Genomic DNA, 24,014 nt, shown 5'->3' with positions numbered 1-24,014 from the left:
TATAGCTGGGAGCTCCACACACTACACAAATGATTAGGTGGCCCTTCAGCATTTGAACGAATACAAGAACATTTTATTTATATAGCTCAATATCACACATTTAGCCTCAGGGGCCTTTAATGCATGCATTTGCATTCCTAATACACTACCTATTTAGACAGAAGAATCCCTGGCCACCTCTCAGGCTTCACACCCCTACATTTACCTCAATATGTTTTAAGTGCACTAATGCCTGCTTGTAGGCCCATGTGCATGTTATCAGACATTTTGGGGGACACATTTTGTCACCAAAGATACATTTTTGCACTGTGTGAACAGGGCCTGTGAATCTCAATTGCTGCCTGTGTGTTTCTTTTGAATGCAGAGCATCAATTTTAATAACCGGCACTGCGAAGCATTTGGTTGCCATTGTCAGTCACAAGGGAGCTTCCGAATTGCAGACATGACCGTGTCTATGTTGCATCTTTGAAACTATTTTCAAACAACACACGATTCATGAAAGATTTATACCCGTATATATCCTGGATGCTTTCTCATATGTTGCAGACAATGCAGCCAAAATAACTGTAATACATGAGTGTGGCCAACCTCGTTGCTCATATGATTTCTAAACTGCAACACACTGTCCCTGTACATGGATATAAATAGTAATCGGTCAATGTTTACATTGATCATAACATGCTGTCGATAAAGCAGAATGCCAAACCAGTCCTAACTCCACTCGACTGGCAGCTGCTCATTTGACCCATTTTAGAGAAAAAATAGAAACTGTTGTATCAATGTGACTCCAGTTATATGTTGTCTTTGTTTTGAACATTAAGATAAATCTCTCTCTGTTCTTCACAAGACAAGATATGCGTCTGTGTGTGTTGCACGCACATGCTTGTCCTCCTCCTAAGGCTTCTGTTGGCTCCATTAATAGTCCTCACATTGTGGTTAAGATCCATTTTGGGATCACAACACTGGGTCTTTTATTTGTTATACAACAACCTGCTTGATATTTTAGCAGAACTGGAACTCCCTAAAACCGGCAGACAGACTTATGTAATAGGAGCAACGTAAGTCCGACAGGTCAGGGGTGGAAGGCATGGAAAGACATTCCAGTGCAGCTTCATGTCCCAGTGCAACCAGCGAGAAAAACACAACACTCATTGCCAAAGAGTGTTGGCGAATGGTAATGAATAATTGCAACTATACTCTACTTTTTTTTTAATGTTGCTGTTCCCCTTGTTTCTGTTAGTTATCTGGGTTGAAACTGGTGCACCTCAGTTGACCTAGTAGACCTCAATCTAATGCATGTGTCAACTTTAGAGACAATTATGATAATGGTAAATGTGTGGAATGAACATCAATCTCTTATGTGTCAGGCGAGCTGGCACTGGTAGTGTTTTTGCTGTGTGTGACAGTGACAGGGCGTTTAGCCCCCAAATCTTCATGGAAATGGCCGTTAATGGCATCTCACAAACGTACCCTCTCCTCTGGAATTCCCAACCTCTCACTGTCATCAAGATAAATTGGCCGCCTTGAAACTGACACTGCAAGAAGTGTGTGTGTGTGTGTTTGTTTGTCCCCGAGCCAAGTCTCCATTATGTCTGAATAGGATATCTCTCTCCTTACCTAGAATCTGCCTATTTGCAAGAATGTCAAGCACGTGTGTGTGTGTGTGTGTGTGTGTGGCCTTCTCTGGCCTCTGTCACTCTGTGTACATTCATCAAATTGGGGCATGAGTAAACTTTACTTGCCTATTTCCCCCCTCTGTTTTTATCAAGTTGTTCCAGCACTGTTCCTTCCTGTTACACACCTGCATTAGTTTGTTTATTTTCTCATTACTTTCATTCAAATTAAACAAGACAGAAGGTAGCCACCAAGAACAAATTCATTTATTTTAGAATAATTGGGTTTCATATATATATATTCCTGCATTCATTTAGTATGTTTGCAGTGCTCTGTTTGCCATCAACAAATTGTTATTATTTATTATTTTTCCTTGTTTGAACCCCTATGCCAAATTCATAAATCATAATTTGTCCCACAACATAATGTTCTTATCTCCGTAATTGGAAGTGTTCTGCCCACAGGTTACCGTCATTGAGGACAAATGGGATTCATCTATTATGTTTGCTTTTTATGTGTATTCCCTGTACGCATCTGATCAAATTCACTTCACCCATGGCGCCAACGTCCTCATTCATGTGCAGACACAGCCTCCCAGCCCGCGTGCAAGCCTATTGTGGACGCCACACCCTTTACTGATTAGTAATTATGGGGTATAGAAGAGAGCAGCTTTTGCTTCATGTAAGGATTATTTGAATTTGCACACTGCACTCCCCTACCTCCATTTAGAGCAGTAGAATGTGATTTTCATAAGAACAGTTGCATACTCTTATGTAAAGCTACTGTAGATGTGCTGTGTGTTGGCAGTGATTGTTATAACTAGGGATGCTCCGGTCGCCAATTTTGGGGCCGATCGCAGGAATCAGTATCGGCCGATACCGATCGCAGATCCGATCGAGTGGGCGGGGCCTATGGGGATCTTTCATTTAAAGTGATGTTTAAAACTCAGTTAATGGGGCTCATTCACTGACGCTTCCACAAACAACAACCAACATAATTATTACATTCAAATGAAGTAAATTATTCAAGTTTACATTAACTTTGGATAATAACACGGGAGAAATGAGCGGAAACGCTCTCTTTTCCTCTCTCCCCCTCTCTCTCTCTCTCTCTCTCCCCCCTGACAGCCCGTCAGTATCTCATGCAGCTCACTGATCCAGTAATGAGTGACCTGACAGTGAAGAATAAACATATTTATAACTAGTTTAGCTTGTTCCAGAGGTAGATCAAATAGCTAAGTGTGTTAGGTCTAATTTTTAGTGTGTGTTTTGCTTCGCTCACCGGTCCGTCACAGCGGGTGGAGCTGCAGGATTTCTGCTTCACACACGTTGCATACCGCTATTTTATTGTCATTTTCGGACACCTTAAAATACTGCCAGACTGGTGAAGCCATTTTGGCGAGCTTGTTTAGCCGCGCACAGAGAAAAGTGTCATGTATTTTACGTCATCATTTTAAGTCATGCGATCGGCAGAGAGTGAGTATCGGCCGATATTGATCGGCGGCCGATCGATCGGAGCATCCCTAGTTATAACTACTCAAATAGAGACACTAATGAAAAGATAAATATGATTTAAGCAAACTAATCCCGTTCAAGTTTTGTTTTGTTGGGCCATTGTAAATCACTTGATCGGACAGACCTCTTATCTGTGTCGCATGTAGCTGCTTCACACCTATTTCATTACAGCGATTGGTTGGGCTTATAGTCAAATCCATTTAAATCAGGGAAAAAAAACTTGAGATTATCACACTTGTCTGTTATTTAATTGAGAACTATCTACTCTATAAATTGTATTATAGAGGTTATTGTGAATGAAATTTGAGGCATGATTCCAAGTGCCTTATTTGCAACTTACTATACACCACCACAAACCTGATTGTGTCTGCAGAAAGAACCACACCACAGGAATGCAGCACAAAATGCCTATCCGCCATCCTACATTGTTAACAAAAATATGTTGTGTCCGCCCCTCATCAGTTCTAAAGTGTAATGGGTTCTTGTCCCAAATCTACACATTTCCTCAGTTTCATGATATTTGGGTCAGTAGACTGACTCCCTGTAATCCTGCTGACAAACAAACAAACCTGTTGCCCCTATTTCCAATCTTTATGCTAAGCGGTTCTTAGATTACCATAAAGACTAGCTTCATATTAAAGGAAGAACAAGTGAATGGGGATATTATTTAAGCAAATTGTGCTCTAATGAGCGATTACTTGGGTAGCTGAAGAGCTGTGTTAAGTGTCCTCCAATGTGACTTTTTCGTGCGCACCACGTGAGCAGGTAGGAATTTAGAGAAACCGAGATGGATGTTTTCTGTCTGTGTTGTCAAGTGTGACGTGTGGGCTCTGTTTGTTTACGGCTCTTGAGTGCTCGAAAAGTGGAAACGAAGTGAAAAGAGGAAGTCCTCAAACCACAATGGACAATTGTAATGACAGACTTGAATAGCTGGGGTTCTTCTATAAAAATATATTTTCTTTTTTTATTCTCCGCGTGTGTGTCAAATGGCTAGACTGTGACCATTCACCTAGTTCCCAAATCCTTCATCCTCCCTCTTCATCCTCTCCTCTGTATCCCCACTGGGCTTTGACCATCTAAGCCTTTCGCTCATGCAGTCTTCATGACTCATTTGCCTTCCTTCATCTCTCTCTTGATGCCTCATTCCTTTTGCTATCCATTGCTGGTTTCAACTCGTGCTTGACAGTTAGACCTCCCCTCCTTTTTTTTCTGACCCCTCACTCTTTGTACATGGCTCCATTCTCTCTTTATTCCCGACCACTTTATTCAATAACCACTGTGTAGCATTGTGACGTCTTAATGCTCTTAACTCTTTAATTTCTTAACTTACAAACCTCACTCACCCCCCTCTGTCTCCTCAGATGTGGCCCCCGCAGAGCAGGAGAAGCTCTTCATCCAGAAGCTACGGCAGTGCTGCGTTCTCTTTGACTTCCTGTCCGACCCGCTGAGCGACCTGAAATGGAAGGAAGTGAAGCGGGCGGCGTTGAGCGAGATGGTGGAGTACATCACCCACAACAGGAATGTCATCACAGAGCCCATCTACCCGGAGGTGGTGCACATGGTCAGTAAACCAGGAGGGGGTTAAGTTAGTTTGCAGTTGAAGCTAAAGATGAGGGTGGAACTTGGGACAAGAATAAGGTCAGGCTGTAGCTGCGGGTAGGAGCTGAGCTCGGTGTTCCAGCTGATGTTTGTGATCTTTTTTTAAAACTTATTCTTATTTCCTTTGATCAAGTGTTATCATACAATACAGCCATCTGTTCAGAGGCACAACACGGGTATGAATGTCTTATGGGCAATGTCTATTTATAGCTGTGTTGTGATCAGGTTTTGAGGGGGCTACTTGCTTAGGGCAGAAGTCAGCTTTCCTAAGGTGTCTATTCAGTCGCCTAAAAAAATGATATTCAGTTGTTCAGAGAATAAGAGAATATGCTCAGAGTATTACCTTTTTAAAAAAAAAAAATGTTCAGAATAAAATGGTTTAAAGCCAAACAGAAACAAGATGTCATTTACTTTTGCAAAAGCTTGAATGATCTACAAGATTTAATGTATGCAAGTGTTTGTTTATTAGTGAACTGGACTTTTCATTTAGAGAAATCATCACAGTTAAATCTGTCCAATACCTTTTTTGTTAATTAAAAATACATGCAAAATCAGAGCCATTAGCATCAGCTGCAATTTGTTAAATTAGCTAATTCTAACTTGCTAGCATGCTAAACCAATATGTGAACATTGTATTACAAGCTTAACGTAAGGATGCTATCATAGTCATTGAGTGCATATAGGGTATAGCATGTGACATTAGCATTTAGCTCACGCTCGGCTGTTCATAAGTACATCGTCACAGAGCTTACTTTTATTTAAGCCAGCAAGGCAGGTCACTGTCATCTTCTCAACATCCAGCATTTACAACCAATTACTTAAACAATTGCCTTCTCTAGTAATTCCCAGGGAAGGCTCTCCTCTGGTCCAAGGGTTGTGATCAATATTTTATTTCAGCAGAAGTAATAGTTTGTTTTCTTTGTTTTTTTTTATTAATCATTTATGACTAAACTTCACCATCAGCGAATCCCATCAAACCAAAAACAATCCTGATAGATGTTCTGCTCATCCCATTTTAGCCTTGGTGTGCAAGGATACATAAATAACAATACAAACATGGCAAAGGAAGAGCATCTTACTGGACTACAAACTATTATCTTTTTATTGTCAAGGCCATCAGCAGATCTGCTAGAATCACAGTTTTGACTTTTCCATTTAAAGTTTCCACTGCACCGTTTTTGCAAAGTCATCTTCAAAGCCTGTTCTGGGTTGAAGTGCAGCACAGCTCAGCTAATCTATCTACCTTGTAGCCTTGTAGATATTTCAAACAAGGCTCTCAGTGTTTTAGTAGGCCACCTGCACTGTCTCATGATCTGCCTGCCAGGGAGCAGAGCCCACAGGGGAGTCAGTTGACACTGCGAGAGACCAGAAACACAACACACTTAGATTATTGTGGATCAAACCCTTGGAGGCCAGTTGCAAGGACAACGTTTAACTTTAACCTCTTAAGATTTTGTTTTTAAGAATGTCTAAAATAGGACCCTTAATAGAAATGACATACAAACGCAACTTACATTTAATTAAATGGAACGAAATAAATAGTCCCCGCTGTTCTCATTCATAACATTCGTTTCGATGTCTCACTATGGGATGCGCCTCCCCGCGTATGCCTCAGAATCATCAATCTCATTACGCCAATCCTGATTAGCTGGTGGTCTTGACGACTACGTCAGGGAATCCACCCACCCTTTAAGTAGCTTGCGCTACGACGCAACATCATTCAAACACCTCTTCTCGCTTCGGAGCACATCTCTAAATTATCAGTAGCCTGGCTAGCTTAACTGTCCATAGACTGAACCACTCTAAGCTAACTTTCGGTCGCCGGACGCTTGCCGGCTACACTTGCTTCGCATAGATTCGAATATTAGCACACCAGTTAATACTCGATTCTGCCCCGCCGTTTTTTAACGGTAAGGTTTTTGATTATTTTCTGAATGGTAACATACCAGTTATTGTTCCGTCCCTCCAAGTCGGCACTCCGGCTATCGAGGATGGACCCTTCTCTCCCTCACACCAGAGGAGACGGAGGCTCTGAGGCTCGACTTTGCGGCTGCGGGTATAAAATATCGAGCACGGACTCGCACCAGGTCTGCTCGTCCTGCCTTGGGCTGGAACATGCCCGGAAAAGCGAATCGTTTTCAGTCAGCAATGACTGAACGGGCTTACAAAGCGGCGGCTTTATCTGTCAGGGCGCTCAACGTCTCATCAATGCTGACTGCTTACCAAGCAGAGCTTTGCAAGGACATGGCGAATAAACCTGAGCCTGCTGTGTGGGACGAGATTACCGCGATCACGGACATTTGCCTCCGCGTGCAGCGCTGTGCGGTCCAAGCCACGGGTAAATCGCTTGGGATGATGGTAGTGCAGGAGAGAGCCAGGTGGCTTAACCTGACGAACCTACCAGACGGGGAGAAAGAGGACATTTTGGACATGCCAATTGTCCCCGAAGGCATATTCGGCACCGCTCTGGCTTCGATGCAGCAGCGGTGTGAGGCCAAAAAGAGAGAAGATGAGGCTCTCCAGCTCTGTCTTCCCCGGAAGGTCCAGCCGCCGCCTCCGACGGCCCCGCGACAGACCTTCGCTCAGGCTGCCTCGCGACCCTCCCAATTTAAGATCCCGAAACGGCCAAAGCCACATCCCGCCCCGGTTCAAAACCCACCCAGGCATGAGGCGAGGACGAACTGGCCAAGGAAGTCCCCAGCCCCGACAGCAGCTGCACCGGCACAGCCGGCCCAGACTTTCGGTCATCAAGCGAGGAAGAAGAAGAGAGCGGCCTGACAGCCTTCCCTCCTCTCCTCGGTGGAAGAGCTGGAAGTTCCCCGTTCTCCAGCCCCACCTGTACTGCGCTGGAATGTCCTTCCGGAGGCCACCCATGCCCCCGACTCCCCGTCTCTTCATGTGATGTCCAAACGACATCCCCAGGTTCGCGCCATGAGGAAGGTGGACTTTTTATGTTGGAGACAGCAAGTTCTGCTGCCCGTTTTAAGTCACACAAGCACATGTCCACGTTCTTTAATAAAGCATATTTCACTGTCGTTTCCAGGCTTGAAGCCAAGGGCGCAGTCAAAAATAATGGCAAGAAAAATAATAAGCAGTCAGGTCAGGTGACTGTGTTCTGAGGGGGGCTGCCGTCTCCCTCAGCAAGCGGACGGTAACCGAGTCTGTCAATGCAACGAGTCTGTCACCTCGCGCATGAGGTTGTCAGTCAGGGGTACGATCGTGTTCAGACACTAGAGGGCCCCATAACACAACTAATAAAGGCACAGAGAGCCGACAGCAGGGCAGAGGCTACTTCCACTCTCACTCATGAGCGAGAGGTGGAAAGCGCTCACAAGCTCAGCTTGGGTGTTGAGGACGATATCGCGGGGCTCCAGGCTCCAATTCACTGTCACCCCCCCTCACTTCTCGGGCATTGTGCATTCACAAGCCCGGGGAGAGTCGGCCCGTATTCTAGAGCAGGAGATTTTCTCGCTGTTAGAAAAAAAGGCCATAAATATAGTGCCCCCCGAACAGTCAGAGCGGCTTTTATTCACTGCAAACATCGCGGCTACAACCCGCTGCTGCAGATACACCCTTTACAACATCAGGAGGATACGTCCGCACCTGACCCAGAAAGCGACGCAGGTTCTGGCCCAGGCTCTCGTCATCTCACGCCTAGACTACTGCAACTCCCTCCTGGCTGGTCTACCTGCATGTGCCATCAGACCTCTGCAGCTCATCCAGAATGCAGCGGCTCGTCTGGTCTTCAACCTTCCAACATTTTCCCACACCACGCCGCTCCTCCGCTCACTTCACTGGCTTCCAGTAACTGATAGAATCCACTTCAAAACAATGGTACTTGCATACCATGCTGCGAATGGATCTGGCCCTTCCTACACCCAGGACATGGTTAAACTGTACACCCCAGCACGTGCACTTCGCTCTGAATCAGCCAAACGGCTCGCTGCACCCTCACTGCGAGGGGGACCCAAGTTCCCATCAGCAAAAACACGTCGGTTTGCTATCCTGGCTCCAAAATGGTGGAATGAGCTCCCCATTGAAATCAGGACAGCAGATAGCTTGCACATCTTCCGGCGCAGACTGAAAACTCATCTCTTTCGACTCCACTTCGAGCGATAGAATTACTAACAAAGAACTGCTAACAGAGCACTTATATACTAATAAAGGACTGGCTTATCTAAAGCCAGTTGAGTAGCACTTGAAATGTTTTGGCTCTATGAAACCTGATGTACTTGTATGATTCTGTTTTCTTCAAGTTTGTATCTTCCTGGTCGAATGCACTTATTGTAAGTCGCTTTGGATAAAAGCGTCAGCTTAATGTAATGTTCTGTACATCCTTCATGCACTCAGTTTGCCCTGGGGCAAGCAAGAGTGTTGCTGAAGCCTAACCCTGCTTTTGTGCCCAAGGTGGTTGGCTCATGCACCCCCATTGACCTTGCAGCATTTTCTTCACCGTTATGTTCTTCTGAAGAACAGTGGTCGAATTTGCTGTGTCCAGTTCGTCCCTTGCGCATCTATATGGACGGGTCTAAAGAGTTTCGATGCAGTGACCAACTCTTTGTATCCTGGGCTAACCCTCATAAGGGCAAGCCCGTTACCAGGCAGCGACTCTCCCACCGAATTGTGGGAGCGATAGCTCTGGCTTATACGAGTCAGGGTTTGCAGGCACCAACGGGCCTGCATGCTCGTTCTACTCTGGCCTGGCTACGTCCTGGGCTTTGTTTAAGGGTGTTTCCATCCAGGACATTTGTGCAGCAGCAAGCTGGTCTTCACTGCTCACTTTTGTCCGTTTTTACAGATTGGATGTCTCTGCTCCAAGCGTGGCCCATGCAGGGCTCAGGGTCCGCGTTGGGACAGAGTTCCACCTGTTGAGTACTGGTGATTTTCGAGATAAGCACGTCTAGCAATACGGGAGTCTCAATATCCCATAGTGAGACATTGAAACGAATGTTATGAATGAGAACTATAGGTTACTAGCGTAACCCCGGTTCTCAGAGTAACATGAGTGAGATGTCTCACCAGACAGCCCTTCTTGCTGAGGCGAAGCGAGAAGAGGTGCTTATTTTGAATGATGCTGCGTCGTAGCGCAAGCTACTTAAAGGGTGGGTGGATTCCCTGACGTAGTCGTCAAGATCACCAGCCAATCAGGATTGGCGTAATGAGATTGATGCTTCTGAGGCATACGCGGGGAGGCGCATCCCATAGTGAGACATCTCACTCATGTTACTCTGAGAACCGGGGTTACGCTAGTAACCTATAGTTTTTTTAAGCAATGAGAGTATTGACAGATTTTCTATTCAAATCATTAAACTGGCACTTACCTGCGTTTGTGATCATTTAACACAAACGATAGAAACTGAATTAATGAGCCGTAATCCTCCATAGGACATTATAATCAACCTTTTGAGCAAACTTTCTTTGGAGGCTGTGCTGTAGGCCTTAGTAACTGAATGGTGCTGTTACTTTGATTGTATGGAATGTTGTGAAAATGCATTTGTATTCATAAAATACGTTTTATTTTCACATACACAACATAACTCTCTACATTGTGCACTGAAATGCTTCAAAATGTAAGGAAAATTATGCAGTCTTTTAATGTGGTTTCACTTTTGGTTTATATCTCATGATGGGAAACATTAATTAATGAGTGGGAAACATCTGACAGGAAGTCCAGGTCTTGCAGTATGTTTTTGAAACTGTGAAAATCTGTCATAACCTACTCTGGGTAGAGCTATTGGCATCGTTAACCATGACCCCAGGTTATCAAAACAACAAGCGGAAGTTTCCTTTTAATAATGGAATAAACATTTTCAATACTATTTTCACTTCTCCTCTTCCAGTTTGCGGTGAACATGTTCAGAACATTGCCTCCATCGTCCAACCCCACTGGAGCGGAGTTTGATCCAGAGGAAGACGAGCCAACACTTGAAGCTGCATGGCCACACCTCCAGGTTGACATTTAAATCATTGCATCATCTATTAAAAACAATGAGAAGTTTTTATAAGAGCCTCCCAGCACAGCTAAATTGTGAAATTAGGAAGTTTAAGTTTGTCTGTATCAGATTTTAAATGTGTATTTGGTACTACACCGGTTTTAACACCGACACTGTTCCTTATGCACCATTTCGCCTGAATTCCTCCACAACATGAATTCCTCTCATTGTTGTTTTTCTTGTTTTTGTTGCAGCTCGTCTATGAGTTTTTCCTTAGGTTTCTAGAATCACCAGACTTTCAGCCTAACATAGCGAAGAAATACATCGACCAGAAATTTGTTATGCAGGTAAGAACATTTTTTACTCTGACTGTACAGTCGAAAAAACAAAAATATCAAGTGACTGTCATGTTAACTTGACACTTCTCTTGCAATGTAGCTCCTAGATCTATTTGACAGTGAGGATCCCAGAGAGAGAGACTTCCTCAAAACTACCCTCCACAGGATCTATGGAAAGTTCCTGGGACTGAGGGCGTACATCAGAAAACACATCAATAATATTTTCTATAGGTCAGTTCAGGTCTCCCTTTGCTCCTTTTTTAAAACATATTTACCCAGGTGGATAGTCAACATATAAATCATTGGTTGTGTTTGTTCCTTCAGGTTCATCTATGAGACGGAGCACCATAATGGTATAGCTGAACTACTGGAAATACTTGGAAGGTACGGCCCTGAGCGATTATATAAAGCTGAAATGTCTTTGTGTCTTTTATACAACCTTTACATGACCACCAACGCTTCTTCTTCACAATAGGGAACTTACTACTACTTGTCAGGTGTTCTGATAGTACTTTTGTGTTTCTCTCACAGCATAATCAATGGATTTGCCTTACCACTAAAAGAAGAGCACAAGATTTTCCTGTTGAAGGTTTTATTGCCTCTGCACAAAGTAAAATCACTCAGTGTCTACCATCCACAGGTGAGTTTGTTGAACACAACGTGATTTACGAGGTGCGTGGTTCGTTTTTTTCCATATGTATGAAAAGCAAGACACGGCACATAAATTATTTACCGGTCACATTTTTTAGAAGTGTATTTAAATATTCTTGTCCAAACCTGCTTTGAGTACACTGATCTTTTCATGAGAGCAGCAAGACATTGTGCAAGTTGTAGTAAAAAGACTGATGTCCGCCCCAGGCTGTCCCTCGGGCATCTACGTGTCCGTCATACCTTTACTTTGCTTGCACATAGAGAGGCGAAGTCCCTCCCTTTCCGGGGGAGCTCCATGGGACCTTATTTCGGAAAAGTTATGCATTGAAGTCAATGGAGAGAGAAAGATTATCTTTCGATCCCGTTTGAATTGTGCCACGAATTACACATATGATGTTTGTCAATCTAAAAGATAATTTTACAAGTCCAAAAAATAGAAATGTGTCGTAAAACTGTGAAGTAACACTTTTTTTGTGTGAAACCGCTCAATGAACTACATCTCCCGTCTCGCACCACACACCAAGACGGCCGTCACGTTGGCACATTTCACTTCTTTCTTTCAGAATGAGGCGAAAAGTATTGAAAGAGGTGAAAATCACTACAAGTCTGGGCATGTTGAGAGCTGTACATACACATAAGGGGAGTTAGTCGGTTCCGTAAGAGCCAGCATGCGGGACCGGGATTCTGGGATTTGTAGTCTTTCTAGTTGCGTATTTTTCATAGTCTTATATTTCAACAGTTTTACGACAAACTGTGACTTTTTTTACATGGAAATTATTATTTAAGATTGACAAACATCATATGTGTAATTCGTGGCACAATTCAAACGGGATCGAAAGATAATCTTTCTCTCTCCATTGACTTCAATACATTATTTTTCCGGAATAAGGTCCCATGGGGCGGAAGTAGATGGGCGTGACTTCGCCACTCTATACATTTAAATACTTTCACACTAAATGATTGGTTTTTGTTTGTTTGCAGCTGGCCTACTGCGTGGTGCAGTTTTTGGAAAAGGACAGCACTCTAACTGAGCCGGTATGTCAAATGAAAACATGGTTGAATAATGTTTAAAGGTCACCTATTGTGCAACATCCACTTTTTCCTGTATTTTATACATATACATATACGTGTCCCCTCTGTGTAAAGATATTCTGAAAGTTTCAGGAAAAAAGATTTGCTCACTTTTTGTCCTGAACCATTTATATAAAAACCTGTCTGAAAATGAGAGCACCATTGTGTTCTTTTTAACCAAATATCTCTCAGAGGGGCGTGGGGAGTGGCTCATTATTTTCATCTAAAGTAACAGACAGAGAATCAGCACTTTTGAAACAGAGGGGTTTATGGGATGTTACAATGGGTGATCTGTTTGGTATTTGGAGGCAAACACTTCAGAAACATGTTCTGTATATATCTGAGACCTATAATATATTGATGAAAAACAGTATAATAGGGGACCTTTAATCTCTTTAAATATGAAGTTCACCTTTTTGTACTACATTATGACTTTCTAAATTAATACAGTGTCCAGATTATTGGCTTTTTACTCCCTTCTCAGTTATTCATCACTGTAATTATCTGTCTTTATCGTCCCTACAGGTGGTAATGGCCCTTTTAAAGTACTGGCCAAAGACTCACAGTCCCAAGGAGGTGATGTTTCTCAACGAGCTGGAGGAGATCCTGGACGTCATCGAGCCCTCTGAGTTTGTCAAAGTGCAGGAGCCTCTCTTCAGACAGCTGGCCAAGTGTGTGTCCAGCCCGCACTTCCAGGTACTTTTTGTTTTCTTTATTGAGTCTCAGTTCTGTCAAATGTCCTGGTTAGTTTTTAATTATTTTAATTTAATAGGTCTTGGCCTTTAAGTCTTACCTTATTCAATAAGTCAGTTGACATTTTCATCTCCATAGCCCTAATGTTAACTTTAACTTAAGTAAGTTACTTAGTCCTCATGACTTTTCTAATTCTTTGCTGCTGCTGCTTTAGTCATAATATAGCATGTTTAGCACTAAAAACTGAAAAGCTACTTTTAAAAATAGTTCATAGTATACGCCCCCCCATTTCATATTGCTTTAAAATATATTTTGGTAGAGTTGTTTTAATCTATATTGTAGTTATTGTCCCTTTGTGACGACAAGATAACATGTTGATAGTCAACGTTAGTGTTTAATGATGTATAATCATTGTCTTATCTTAGTCATGGACATATTTGAGTCATAGTGTTCGGTAGGGAAGTGAAACCGCTTTCATATAACTGATGAGAATTTTCTCAGGAAATAAATTAATAGGGTTTTTTGTGTAGGTGGCAGAGAGAGCTCTTTACTACTGGAACAACGAGTACATCATGAGTCTGATCAGCGACAACGCAGCGAAGATCCTGCCCATTATGTTCCCGGCTCTGTACCGCAACTCCAAGACCCACTGGAACAAGTAAGATGTCAAACGTTGGTCGTTCATACACACGCAATGTCCTTCAAAGTTCTTCACACTGCATGTAACACCAGTCTGACACAACAGATCACATAACTGATAACTCTCAAGTGTATGTAGAAATGTCAGCTTGGTCACAGAGCGTACTCTACTGCACATCAGCTAACCACTTCACTAGATGTACTTAAAATAGGCATGGGAAGGCTGATTATCATAAACTTTAATCCCATTTTTTATGAAATATATTTATAGAAATCACATATTTATACATACATTTAAGTTTGCTGCGATTAATGCATAACAGATGACTTTCAAATACTTCAATGTATTTAATAAGTTTAATATATAACTGAAAAAGTTAATTGAGAAGTAATCGGCAACTGTTTTTTATAATCTGTGAAGCAAAATGCTATTTCTAACCCACACTTACTTTTATATATCACTGTGTACTAAATATCTGTAATGTTTTGGACTCTTCGATGGAAAATACATTTGAATATTTCTGCTAAACAATTAAAATAAAATAGGATTAAAAGTGTTGCCATCAGCCGCTCATGCATTAATTGTTTGTGTGTCATTTTCAGGTACTCTAGCTTTTCTCCAATTGTCAGACCACATGTTTTAGATTTATTTTAAATTCCGGATAATAATTTCTGGGTACAAAATTGGGCTTTACAGTAATGTTGCTTGTGTTTTCGCGTTGGACCCCCGTCTGACTTTTTCTTGTGTGTGTTCACAGGACCATCCACGGCCTCATCTACAACGCTCTGAAGCTCTTCATGGAGATGAATCAGAAGCTCTTCGACGATTGCACACAGCAGTTCAGGGCTGAGAAAAACAAGTAGGCACCGCAGACTTTCCTCTCACTCAGACATTATTGTTAAAAAAGACATTGAGTGACACAGAATTGCAATCAGCCTGAACACTGGCGCTTAATGAGTGCTGGGTTTCACATTTATCAGCGCAGTGGAGCAGATTAATGACCCGAGCTCTGCTGCTTTGTTCAACAGAGAGAAGGCAAAATCTAAAGAACGTGAGGAGGCTTGGATTAAGATTGAGAACCTCGCCAAGTCAAATCCACAGGTGAGCATTGTGTGCCATCATCTAACCCCACCTGTTTTCCCCCTTTCTACCCCTGTGTGTGTGTGTGTGTGTGTGTGTGTGTAGCACTAATCTTTATGAAATAAGTGTCTTGTGTTTTCTGTAAGCCAGTTTTGTTGTTGAATTCTAGTTCCCCTTCCATCTTATCCCATTAAATGGATAGTTCACATTGTTTGATGGGGGCTGTATGAGGTAATAGTCTGTGTATTACCTACAGTAAAGGCAGTCGGCATGCCCCTAGTTTGGAGAAGCACAGGAGTATGTGTAGGGGAGTTAAGCTATGTTCTGCTGTAGTAAGGGGATCGGAAAGACACAGCATTTCTTGCAAAGTGACTGTTAAAGGGAGTATGGTTGCCCTACCGTCGAAAAAGAAAATATGATGAATATAGCATACACTTAAAGTGTTGCTTAGGCCTTTTGAGGTGCCTAAAACCATTTGTGCTCCCTTCCACAGCAGTACAAACGTTAGCTTGGCCTCCCTGCCCTTAGCCATACCTGCTTATCTATCCATCGACTGTAGATAATACACAGACTAAGGATAAGTGCATACAACCCTACCTCAAATCCAAACTATTCCTTTAAGGACTTCATGTGTTCATACTAGACTTAATGTTTTTCCAAATGACACTGCTGCTAAAGATGGAAAGAGCTTGATAAGTGGTCGTAGTCTTAGAATGTGCGTAGTTGTGGCGAATGCTTGAATCAAACGGCTCTAAAATGTTCTCTAAAGAAGTGTATGATAAATTCCAAGAGTAACTTTGTTAAACAAACCCTGTCCCCTCCCAAAAATTAGAATTTAGAAATTCCGCTAGAGTACAGTATTACTTCGGAATAGCTTTAGTAAATATGCCTATTTACTTTCTTAGATGAGAAGATTAATACCATCATGTCCTCCTGATACATTTAAAGTTACAGCCCGCAGTGGGTTAGCAAAGCTTAATCCCAAGACTGGCAATGGGGAAAAACTAGCCTGGCTCCGTCCTATTTAATCCTACTTCTTGGCTAGGTGCAGTAACTTCCCCGGAGTCTTATTGTCACCCAGTAAAGACTTCCTGAAGTCACTGTGCCTGGCCAAAAATACCCCGGCACATAAACCCGCTGTCAAACAGCAATTTATGTTTTTACCATTTAGTTTTTGTACAGATAAAACAATATGTAATTTATAATCACTGAGTTTTAAGGGGATGGTTTTTGTAATTGTTAGACTGAGCCCTGCTCTTTGTATGTAGACTATTCCTTGTTTCCCAACATGTTAAAACATTTTTCTATTGTTGTACATTCCTTTTTAAAATGTACAACAATACAGATCTGTGTAACAGCATTACTGTTCCACAACATATTTTGACACCGTTGCTTTTTCGAAGTCAACACATAATTTCAATAAATCAGTATTAAAAATCATGTTCTTCTAACGCACACCTACAGTAAATCTGCTTCTTTGAATCACTTCAGAGCCTCTTGATTCATTCTTCTTTGCATGCGACTGAAAGTCTTTCTCCATCCTTTTGTGTTTTTGTTTTTGTTTCTCTTTCTTTTCAACATAGTTCTTTATGTATGTTGATTCCTCTGACCTCAATAGTCCTGTAGCAATGGAGACGGATGTCCCTTTGATAGAAGATGTTCAGAGGTTAAAAAAGACAGTTGAGGAGGGCGCGACTCAGGTAAACCTGACTTACTCTCTGTCTCTATTCACCCCCCCTCCTATAATCCCTTTAGATAGGCTTGTGTGTTGCTAAAGCTTGCAAAGTCTACAAATTACATTTCCATAGATATCATTGCTGTATAATTCCTGTATGAATTGTAGTCCGTTTGTTTCTTTTTCTTAATTTCATTTTTCCAACCTAATATTATAATATAAACGCATAAACTAGCTGGCAATGGACTAAACACTGGAATCACAAGCTTTTTATTTGATGGTGTGCTTCCCGTTGCATGTTGTCTCAGTAGTATGGAGCCCCAAAGTGTTCCATTTAATCTAAACAAAATAGAAATTATGAAATAAATAACAATATTAATAATTGGAATTAACTAGTAATAATAATACAATTATTCAAACTCAAATCAGTTTTTGTGAAATGCGTTATCTAATAAACATTGAAAAAAACTGACATTATGAAAAGTAGTTAAAATGTGTCTTTGGTAAAAATAGCACACACAAAAAAACAGCCTAAATAAATGATATAATAAAATAAAGGTAGGGTAGGTAATTTTGGAGAAACCAGCTCGAGATCGCTGGAATTTGAAAATACACAGCCGGAAAAAATCTGCCACTTCCTTACAGAGCCCCTCCTCCAACACACACGAACGCGCACATGACCAATGAGGGCACGAGATAAGTTTGTGCACAGATGGAAGGCTGACAGGCAGGTAAGGCCATCCAGTTATTTTAGCCGGGCCGGCTAAAATGATTGGGCGTGCTTTTTACAGTATTACGGCTTCCACAGATGACATTTTTTTATGGATTTTTTGTCAAAGCACTTAAGATATTCATTGCTATCGGGATGTTAAGAGCATTCCATGGAATATAACAAAAAGTGTATCTCGAGCCGGTTTCTCAAACTTACCTACCCCACCTTTAAGTTAAATAAAAACAAATTGTAATACTTTTCTTGATTTATTTAATGGTTCTCACATAGTTGATATTTTAACACTTTGGGGCTTTATAACTGAATGATCCAAAAAAAATCTGTTTCCTCTATATGTTGTTATAATATTATTGTCTGGCTCTGGCCTGGACCATATGTACACTGGTATTTATGAGAACAGGGTTTTTCCTCCTTCATTGTAAGAAAAATAAATCCTGTCTGCACAAAAACTGTTTCTAAAACAACTGAAGACAAGTTTAAGTACAATCCTCACCTTGGAAACGTTTTTACAAAAGGTCCATATCCTCTGCTTGTGTGTGGACAAAAGGATAAAACAAAAATAATCAATAAATACCTGTGTACATGTCAACTAGGTATCAGTAAGCCAGTTGCACAGTAATTCTTGGTTTCCCTCTGTTAATTAATTTTCCTCTGTAAATTAAATGTTGCTTCTCCTGCTGTCTTGCCTCATCTCAGAGATATGATCAGAACAGAGAGGATATGACATGTTGACAGGAAATGAGAATGTGAGGCGTTGTGATGAAGCCTAACTTTCTCCTCTTGTCTCGCTCCACCCGACAGTTGCAGCATGACCAGCGGAAAGAGCGGCCTATGGTGCGACGCAAATCTGAGTTGCCTCAGGATATCTACACCACAAAAGCCTTGGAGTCCCACCGCAGAGCTGATGACATGTTGACCACCCACGATGGACTCTAGGTCCCGCCTCCTGCCGGCTCTCTGTTCAACTGCCCCCCCCCCCCCATTTCCCCTCCTCCACAGCCATGGACATCCTCCTCGCCCAGGTACCAGAATTACACTGGCGACCCATGTTGGGCTCTCCATCCCTCCTCCCACCATCAGTTTACCCAGAATCCTCAGTTCTCCTCCATTCCTGCTGCCCTAGTGCAGAAGCCCTGTATCTTCCTCCCTCAGATTTCTGCTTTCTCAGGTTTTTGTCTTTATTCGGAGAAGAGTGGGAGTGTGTTTGTTGTGTCTTTTTAGCCCTTGCCACATTTACGTTCCGATTATTCCCCCCCCCCTTCGATTACCTTCCTTTGTCCCGCCCTCCCCCTGTGGGTCCCTGTAAATGTGGAACCTGGGAGTACGGATGCCACAACGCTGGTTCCTTCATTCCTTCTTGCAAACACAATGGATTGGACGTGGAAACATAGGAACTGACTGACTCACTGTCTAAGGATCGTCTCTTGGTCTCTGCTTGGTTTTCTTTTCCGTCAAAGGGAACAAAAACAGACCCTGTTGGTCAGATGAAAGACGATACTTTCCCGTCATCCGTTTTCTTTTCTTTTTTGCTAAATCTAACGGACATCTTGTCAGTGCCAAGACATTTGTGTTCTTTGTTTGTTTCATGTTTTTATCTTTGACTTTAACAGGAACACCTGCCTTTGTTTTTGGTCACTGGTGTTATAGAAGATTTTTTTTTAGTTTAGCACGCCAGACCAAACTGAGGCTCGTCCTTAGCCTTGCAATGTCCAGGAGAGGAGGCGAGGAAAGAGGAAGTTGTCCTGTGGACATCTTGACTCTTTCCATTTTATTGTTTTGTGCCATATGCCGCTCTTTGATATGCTTGCTTCCTTATGTTCATTGGCAATATTTGAATACCAGACCATAGTAATGACTATACAGTTCAAACAATGGTACTTACTGTTTTTGAGTTTGACAGATGAGGAGGAACCTGAGTGAAAGCTGTATGTATTTACTACCTAAGTTGCAGGAACAATAGCTTGGATGTAGCAAGGAGAGCCATTGGATGCATGACACGGCTGCATACTGAATAAAAAGAGGAGAGCTTGTGGGGTGTTCAGGGTGAATGGTGGGCTTTTTATATATATACTGTAAAATGAATAGTGATTATTATCTTTGTAAAGGAAATATAATTAGAGATATGTGTTTTGTTGAATGGAAGAAGAGGCACAGATCTGTACTTTCTCAACACTTAAACTCCACACACTGATGATTTTTATCAGCCGTTACAAAGTTAGAACCTTTGCTCATTGTGCTTCTTTTTATAGAGCATGGAGGTGTATTGGTACTGTATGCTGTAAAGATTTTGAAATTAATTTATTATAAAATAAGATCTGGCAACCTCAGTAGCTATTAACATACTGACATTAAATGAATAATACACTTGATGAAAGCTACCAAAAATATGTTTTTGTTGCTACCATTCCTAGTTTCAGGTTTGTGAGTTATTTTGTTTCAGTGAGGAAGCTGTTTAAGGGTTGGTAAGATATCTTCCAGTCTGTACCATTGTTTAAACTAAGGAGGTCTGCTAGATTTCTTCATATTTGATGTGTTGTATTTCTTTGTCTTGTCTCTGGAGGTTAAGTAGCGTGGATGTCAGGTCTTTGGATTTCTTTTGTTCTGGCCATTCAGGATGCCCACACGCTGAAACAGACTGGTATCAAATGGCCACAAAAATGCCAGATGCTGAAAATAAACTGACATTGTGACTTGGCTTGTTAACTGTATTAATACTGTATTTGCTTGAATGCAAAAAGATGTAAATTAAAACTACCATGTTAAACATGTACCTTTTACCCTGGAGGAATGCCATTCACCAAACTGATTTCTGTTGTCGAGGTCATTGCGTTTATGAAACAGTCCTGCTTGCTGGGAGAGATGTTTTATGAGTTTGAGTCAAGAGGTGTTTGAGGTGAGTGCAGAAAAACAAGTTGGCCGTGAAAACAAGAGATGATTTAAAAATGATTTGGTGGCTTGTTCTCTTTCTGCAGGATCTTTGCAGATCTTTTAATTTCACATATAATTTCCAAAACATGATAACTTAAAGTGTCCTTTTGTATGTGACCTGTACTATATGATTCATTTAATATTGTATATATGATTTACCTTGTTTCATGTAGTGTTATATATCTAGATTAATTTTGTACAAATTGTCCCTCTGTACAGAATAAAACATCAATAGCAAGTGAAAGAAGTCAATCTGGCACATACCGTCTTATTTCTCCACTTTTTGTTTTTAGATGTACTTTCAGCAACACAAGGATTTGGAAAATGTTATTTTTATTATCAAATCTGCAAAGTTTCCTCCCTCCTCTATATAACTGACAAATGTTCATGCCCGTTGTGTGCTCCTATCACTGTCTTTAGTGGTGTACAACTATATAGTATAAATAAAGAGATTATTTGAATATATATTTTCAACTATGCATCCATTTTGGCTTTACTTGACTGGCAGGGCACATCTTAAAGTCCTATTTTGACACATACTTGCATACTTTAGTATATAAAACACAGCCAATCTACTGAAACACAGGTGCCGGCTTGTTTTAGCAATGAGGGTATTCTTTTATTTTGTGTAATACATTAAACAGAAGTAATGCCACCATCAATTTGCCACCTTTGTCGGGGGCTGCTTTGACCACAAGGGGGAGCCAGATAACTGAAAAAGAATTTAAATTCAGAAGTCTATTATCAAAATGAAAAGAAATAACACCTACAACACACTTCAAGCATTTATCTCTCAGGTCTCAACCCTCCCATCTATGACTGTATTCAGCAACACAATCATCCATATCTCAAACAGAGCTAAACTTATCACAATAACCAAACACACTGCAATGACCATGTCTGTCTCACTTACTCCCAGCATCACCCTTAAATGAGAAAGTCTTATATGACCGCAGCCCACAATCTGACTGTAAAATAATTTCAATAAGTTTGACACAGTGAGCCTGTCTTGTGTTCTGGGACAGATGTTTGTCATCAGTGTTCACTGGTAGACAATTGTTGTCTCAGTGCGAGAAACTAAACACAAAACCCCAATATGTCGCCAACCCTTGGGGAATACAATAACACACTATTTTGCTATTTTTCACTGTGACTATAGTCTTAAAGATTAATTTGTCTTGAGTTGGTTTATAAAACAACATTTCGCTGGTTAGGCCATCATGAATAGGAACATTTGCTGTTTTTGGTTTCGTCATATGAGAGTACCTGAATATCTTTTGGATTGGGGCTCGAAATGAAAATAATTATTAGTTAAAGCCATATTTTGAGTTGAGTCATATTTCAGTCATTGACCTATAAATGACCAATACAAGTAAACTGCTGCATACATACTCTAAATAATTGCCTGCATCAGGAGAGAGCTTTTAATTTCCATGAAACAATTTAGTGGAGTTTAAAATAATTAAAATAGACGGTCTTCTTTGCAATGAGCAGATTTGATTTGAGAAAGTGATTTGAGTGTGCAAAGCTTGTTAATGGGTAGAGAAGAATAATTCGGTTTTTCCCAGAAGGAACAAACAAAAGGGTCATCCTCTTTTTGTTACAACATGTGTTTTATGGATTACTTCCTGGTTCTGTAATGAGGGTTACTTTGTTTCGATGGCATTGGCCTTGTATTTCGGTAACAGTTGGCTGTAGTAGCTTAACTCCCAATTCGAGATAATTAAAACTAGATGTTACACAAGGTGAAGGAGAAGCCATGAGTCACAAAGGATTGGTGAGCAGTGCCAACTGTAAACAAGTGTTTGTTTTTAGGAAGGGGCGGATTTCGGGGAAGCCTGACGTTAGTTTTTTCCCAGACATTTATCTGTTGCCTTGTCCTGAGCTGACACTGCTGACGGAAATATCCCTGAAATACACAGTTGGCCTGAAGCACAAGTATTTCCACACTCACTTCCGCTTCAATAGAAGGTAAGGGAGGGAGGGGAAACCAAACTTTGATGGTATTTGAATATGTTTAGTCCTGTGAGATGTCTTCATGCAGCACAACAAATGTCAGCAACAAGTGTCTGTAAAACCATGAATAAATCAACAATTACGTGTTACAAAAAACACCATAGCAAAACTAGTCCTCAACAGTTACCATTGTGGCGCCCTGTGGCCTATTGTGAAGACTGTTGTCCATCCAATAAACATATATATCCAATACATACTAACTATAGACAGTTACAGAATGAAGAACTCGATACATCTAGCCTTAGTTACACGTTTATTTGCATTCCTCCTGACTCATGATATAACAATATCATGGTATTTATCACAGTGAAGGTTGTTAATATAACAGTTACCATGCTCTTATGTATATCAATGTATTGCGTCTTCTGATGAAGAGTTAATACGAAGTTTTACAAAGTTACTCTTTAGAGCTCTGCTATTAATTACAGTACAGCTGCAGGCACCGAGAAGAACGCAATGTGCTCCATTCTCAGAGAGGCTTTTGCTATTTGTGAATATATACACATCTGGGAGTCTAGCAGTGAAATTACTATTATCAGTTTAATGAAATAGCTTTTTATGTTACATTTTCTGGTTATCCTCTAGAATTTACTTCCTATTTCCTGCTTATTCGACACCAATCACATTGCTATACCAGCAACCCGAGCCTCAAGGTGTCTCTTTCTGCACCTCCACCAGTAATGTGACCGTGACATCGGCTTATTTCACATCCTCCTCATCGTCCTATCCAGTCACACTTTCACCAGAGGTCACCTAACCTTATTCAGTGTGACCAAACAACAGTTAAACAATACCAAACCTATTATGAAGAAAATAATGATAATAACAATAACACCAAAGTTATAAGAGCTAACGTAGCCCGGTGGGGAATCAGCTGTGTTAGTGCAGCTGCCGTTCTGCTCTGATTGAAACGCTTGAATGTGCCGTGACCTCGGTGATGATGAAAGATTATCAAAGCAATTTCTGCCTCTCCATCTTTCCGCATATTAACCATGACCCAAAGTGAACTTGCAGACAGCACATCATTCTGTTTTCTTCCTTATTTAAGTGTTTATCTTTGGGACCTATAAAGCATTTTTACTGACGGGTAGCTTCAAACAGAGAGACTGCATCACTACATATACAGTAAGTGGCCATTAAACTCAAATGCTCAGTGGTTTATGTGATGTTTGTTTCCTTTTGACAGCTATATTATTAACAAGGCCATACAATCATTACATATGTACATTTGGCAACTGCCAGGGGTTCTAGTGTGACTTAAAAGACTGTAAAGGTATACGTGGCAAAAGCATACAATGAACAGACAAAAAAAGAGACAATTCTAGTCTAGCTTCATTGAATTAGCCGTTCTTGTTGTACGTGTGTGACGTGTTCGGGAAATACAACCAAATCCCAAAACGACTTCTTACTGATCCAGTACAGAGCTGCTTTCTCAAATCCCACAGCATCTCCGGCTTTGGTATCGCAGTTTTTTTGTTGCCAAGCTGTCCTCACTTGCCCTACCTGACTCACAGGTGGCTCCGAGCCAAGTC

General features: G+C 41.3%; 1 protein-coding gene across 4 annotated transcripts in view; it reads left to right on the top strand.

Annotated features, from left to right (window-relative positions):
- ppp2r5ca (protein phosphatase 2, regulatory subunit B', gamma a) overlaps window positions 1-20,931 on the top strand; it is a 28,305-nt gene extending 7,374 nt beyond the window's left edge. For 2 of the 4 annotated variants that reach the window (XM_034137363.1, XM_034137134.1), the window contains 13 exons: window positions 4,490-4,689; window positions 10,568-10,678; window positions 10,915-11,007; window positions 11,099-11,229; window positions 11,323-11,382; window positions 11,530-11,638; window positions 12,631-12,684; window positions 13,246-13,416; window positions 13,944-14,071; window positions 14,811-14,912; window positions 15,082-15,154; window positions 16,717-16,833; window positions 18,340-20,931. In XM_034137363.1, coding sequence (XP_033993254.1) covers window positions 4,490-4,689; window positions 10,568-10,678; window positions 10,915-11,007; window positions 11,099-11,229; window positions 11,323-11,382; window positions 11,530-11,638; window positions 12,631-12,684; window positions 13,246-13,416; window positions 13,944-14,071; window positions 14,811-14,912; window positions 15,082-15,154; window positions 16,717-16,833; window positions 18,340-18,474 — 1,484 coding nt within the window. In that variant the 3' untranslated portion in view covers window positions 18,475-20,931. The remainder of the gene's footprint in view (window positions 1-4,489; window positions 4,690-10,567; window positions 10,679-10,914; window positions 11,008-11,098; window positions 11,230-11,322; window positions 11,383-11,529; window positions 11,639-12,630; window positions 12,685-13,245; window positions 13,417-13,943; window positions 14,072-14,810; window positions 14,913-15,081; window positions 15,155-16,716; window positions 16,834-18,339) is intronic. The other 2 variants (XM_034137285.1, XM_034137205.1) reach the window with 2 other exon arrangements.
- The last annotated feature ends 3,083 nt before the right edge of the window (window positions 20,932-24,014 follow it).

The sequence above is a fragment of the Trematomus bernacchii genome, unplaced genomic scaffold (assembly GCF_902827165.1).
Source record: "Trematomus bernacchii unplaced genomic scaffold, fTreBer1.1, whole genome shotgun sequence".
Taxonomy (NCBI): Eukaryota; Metazoa; Chordata; class Actinopteri; order Perciformes; family Nototheniidae; genus Trematomus; species Trematomus bernacchii.
This window is presented reverse-complemented; position numbering and strand designations above follow the sequence as displayed.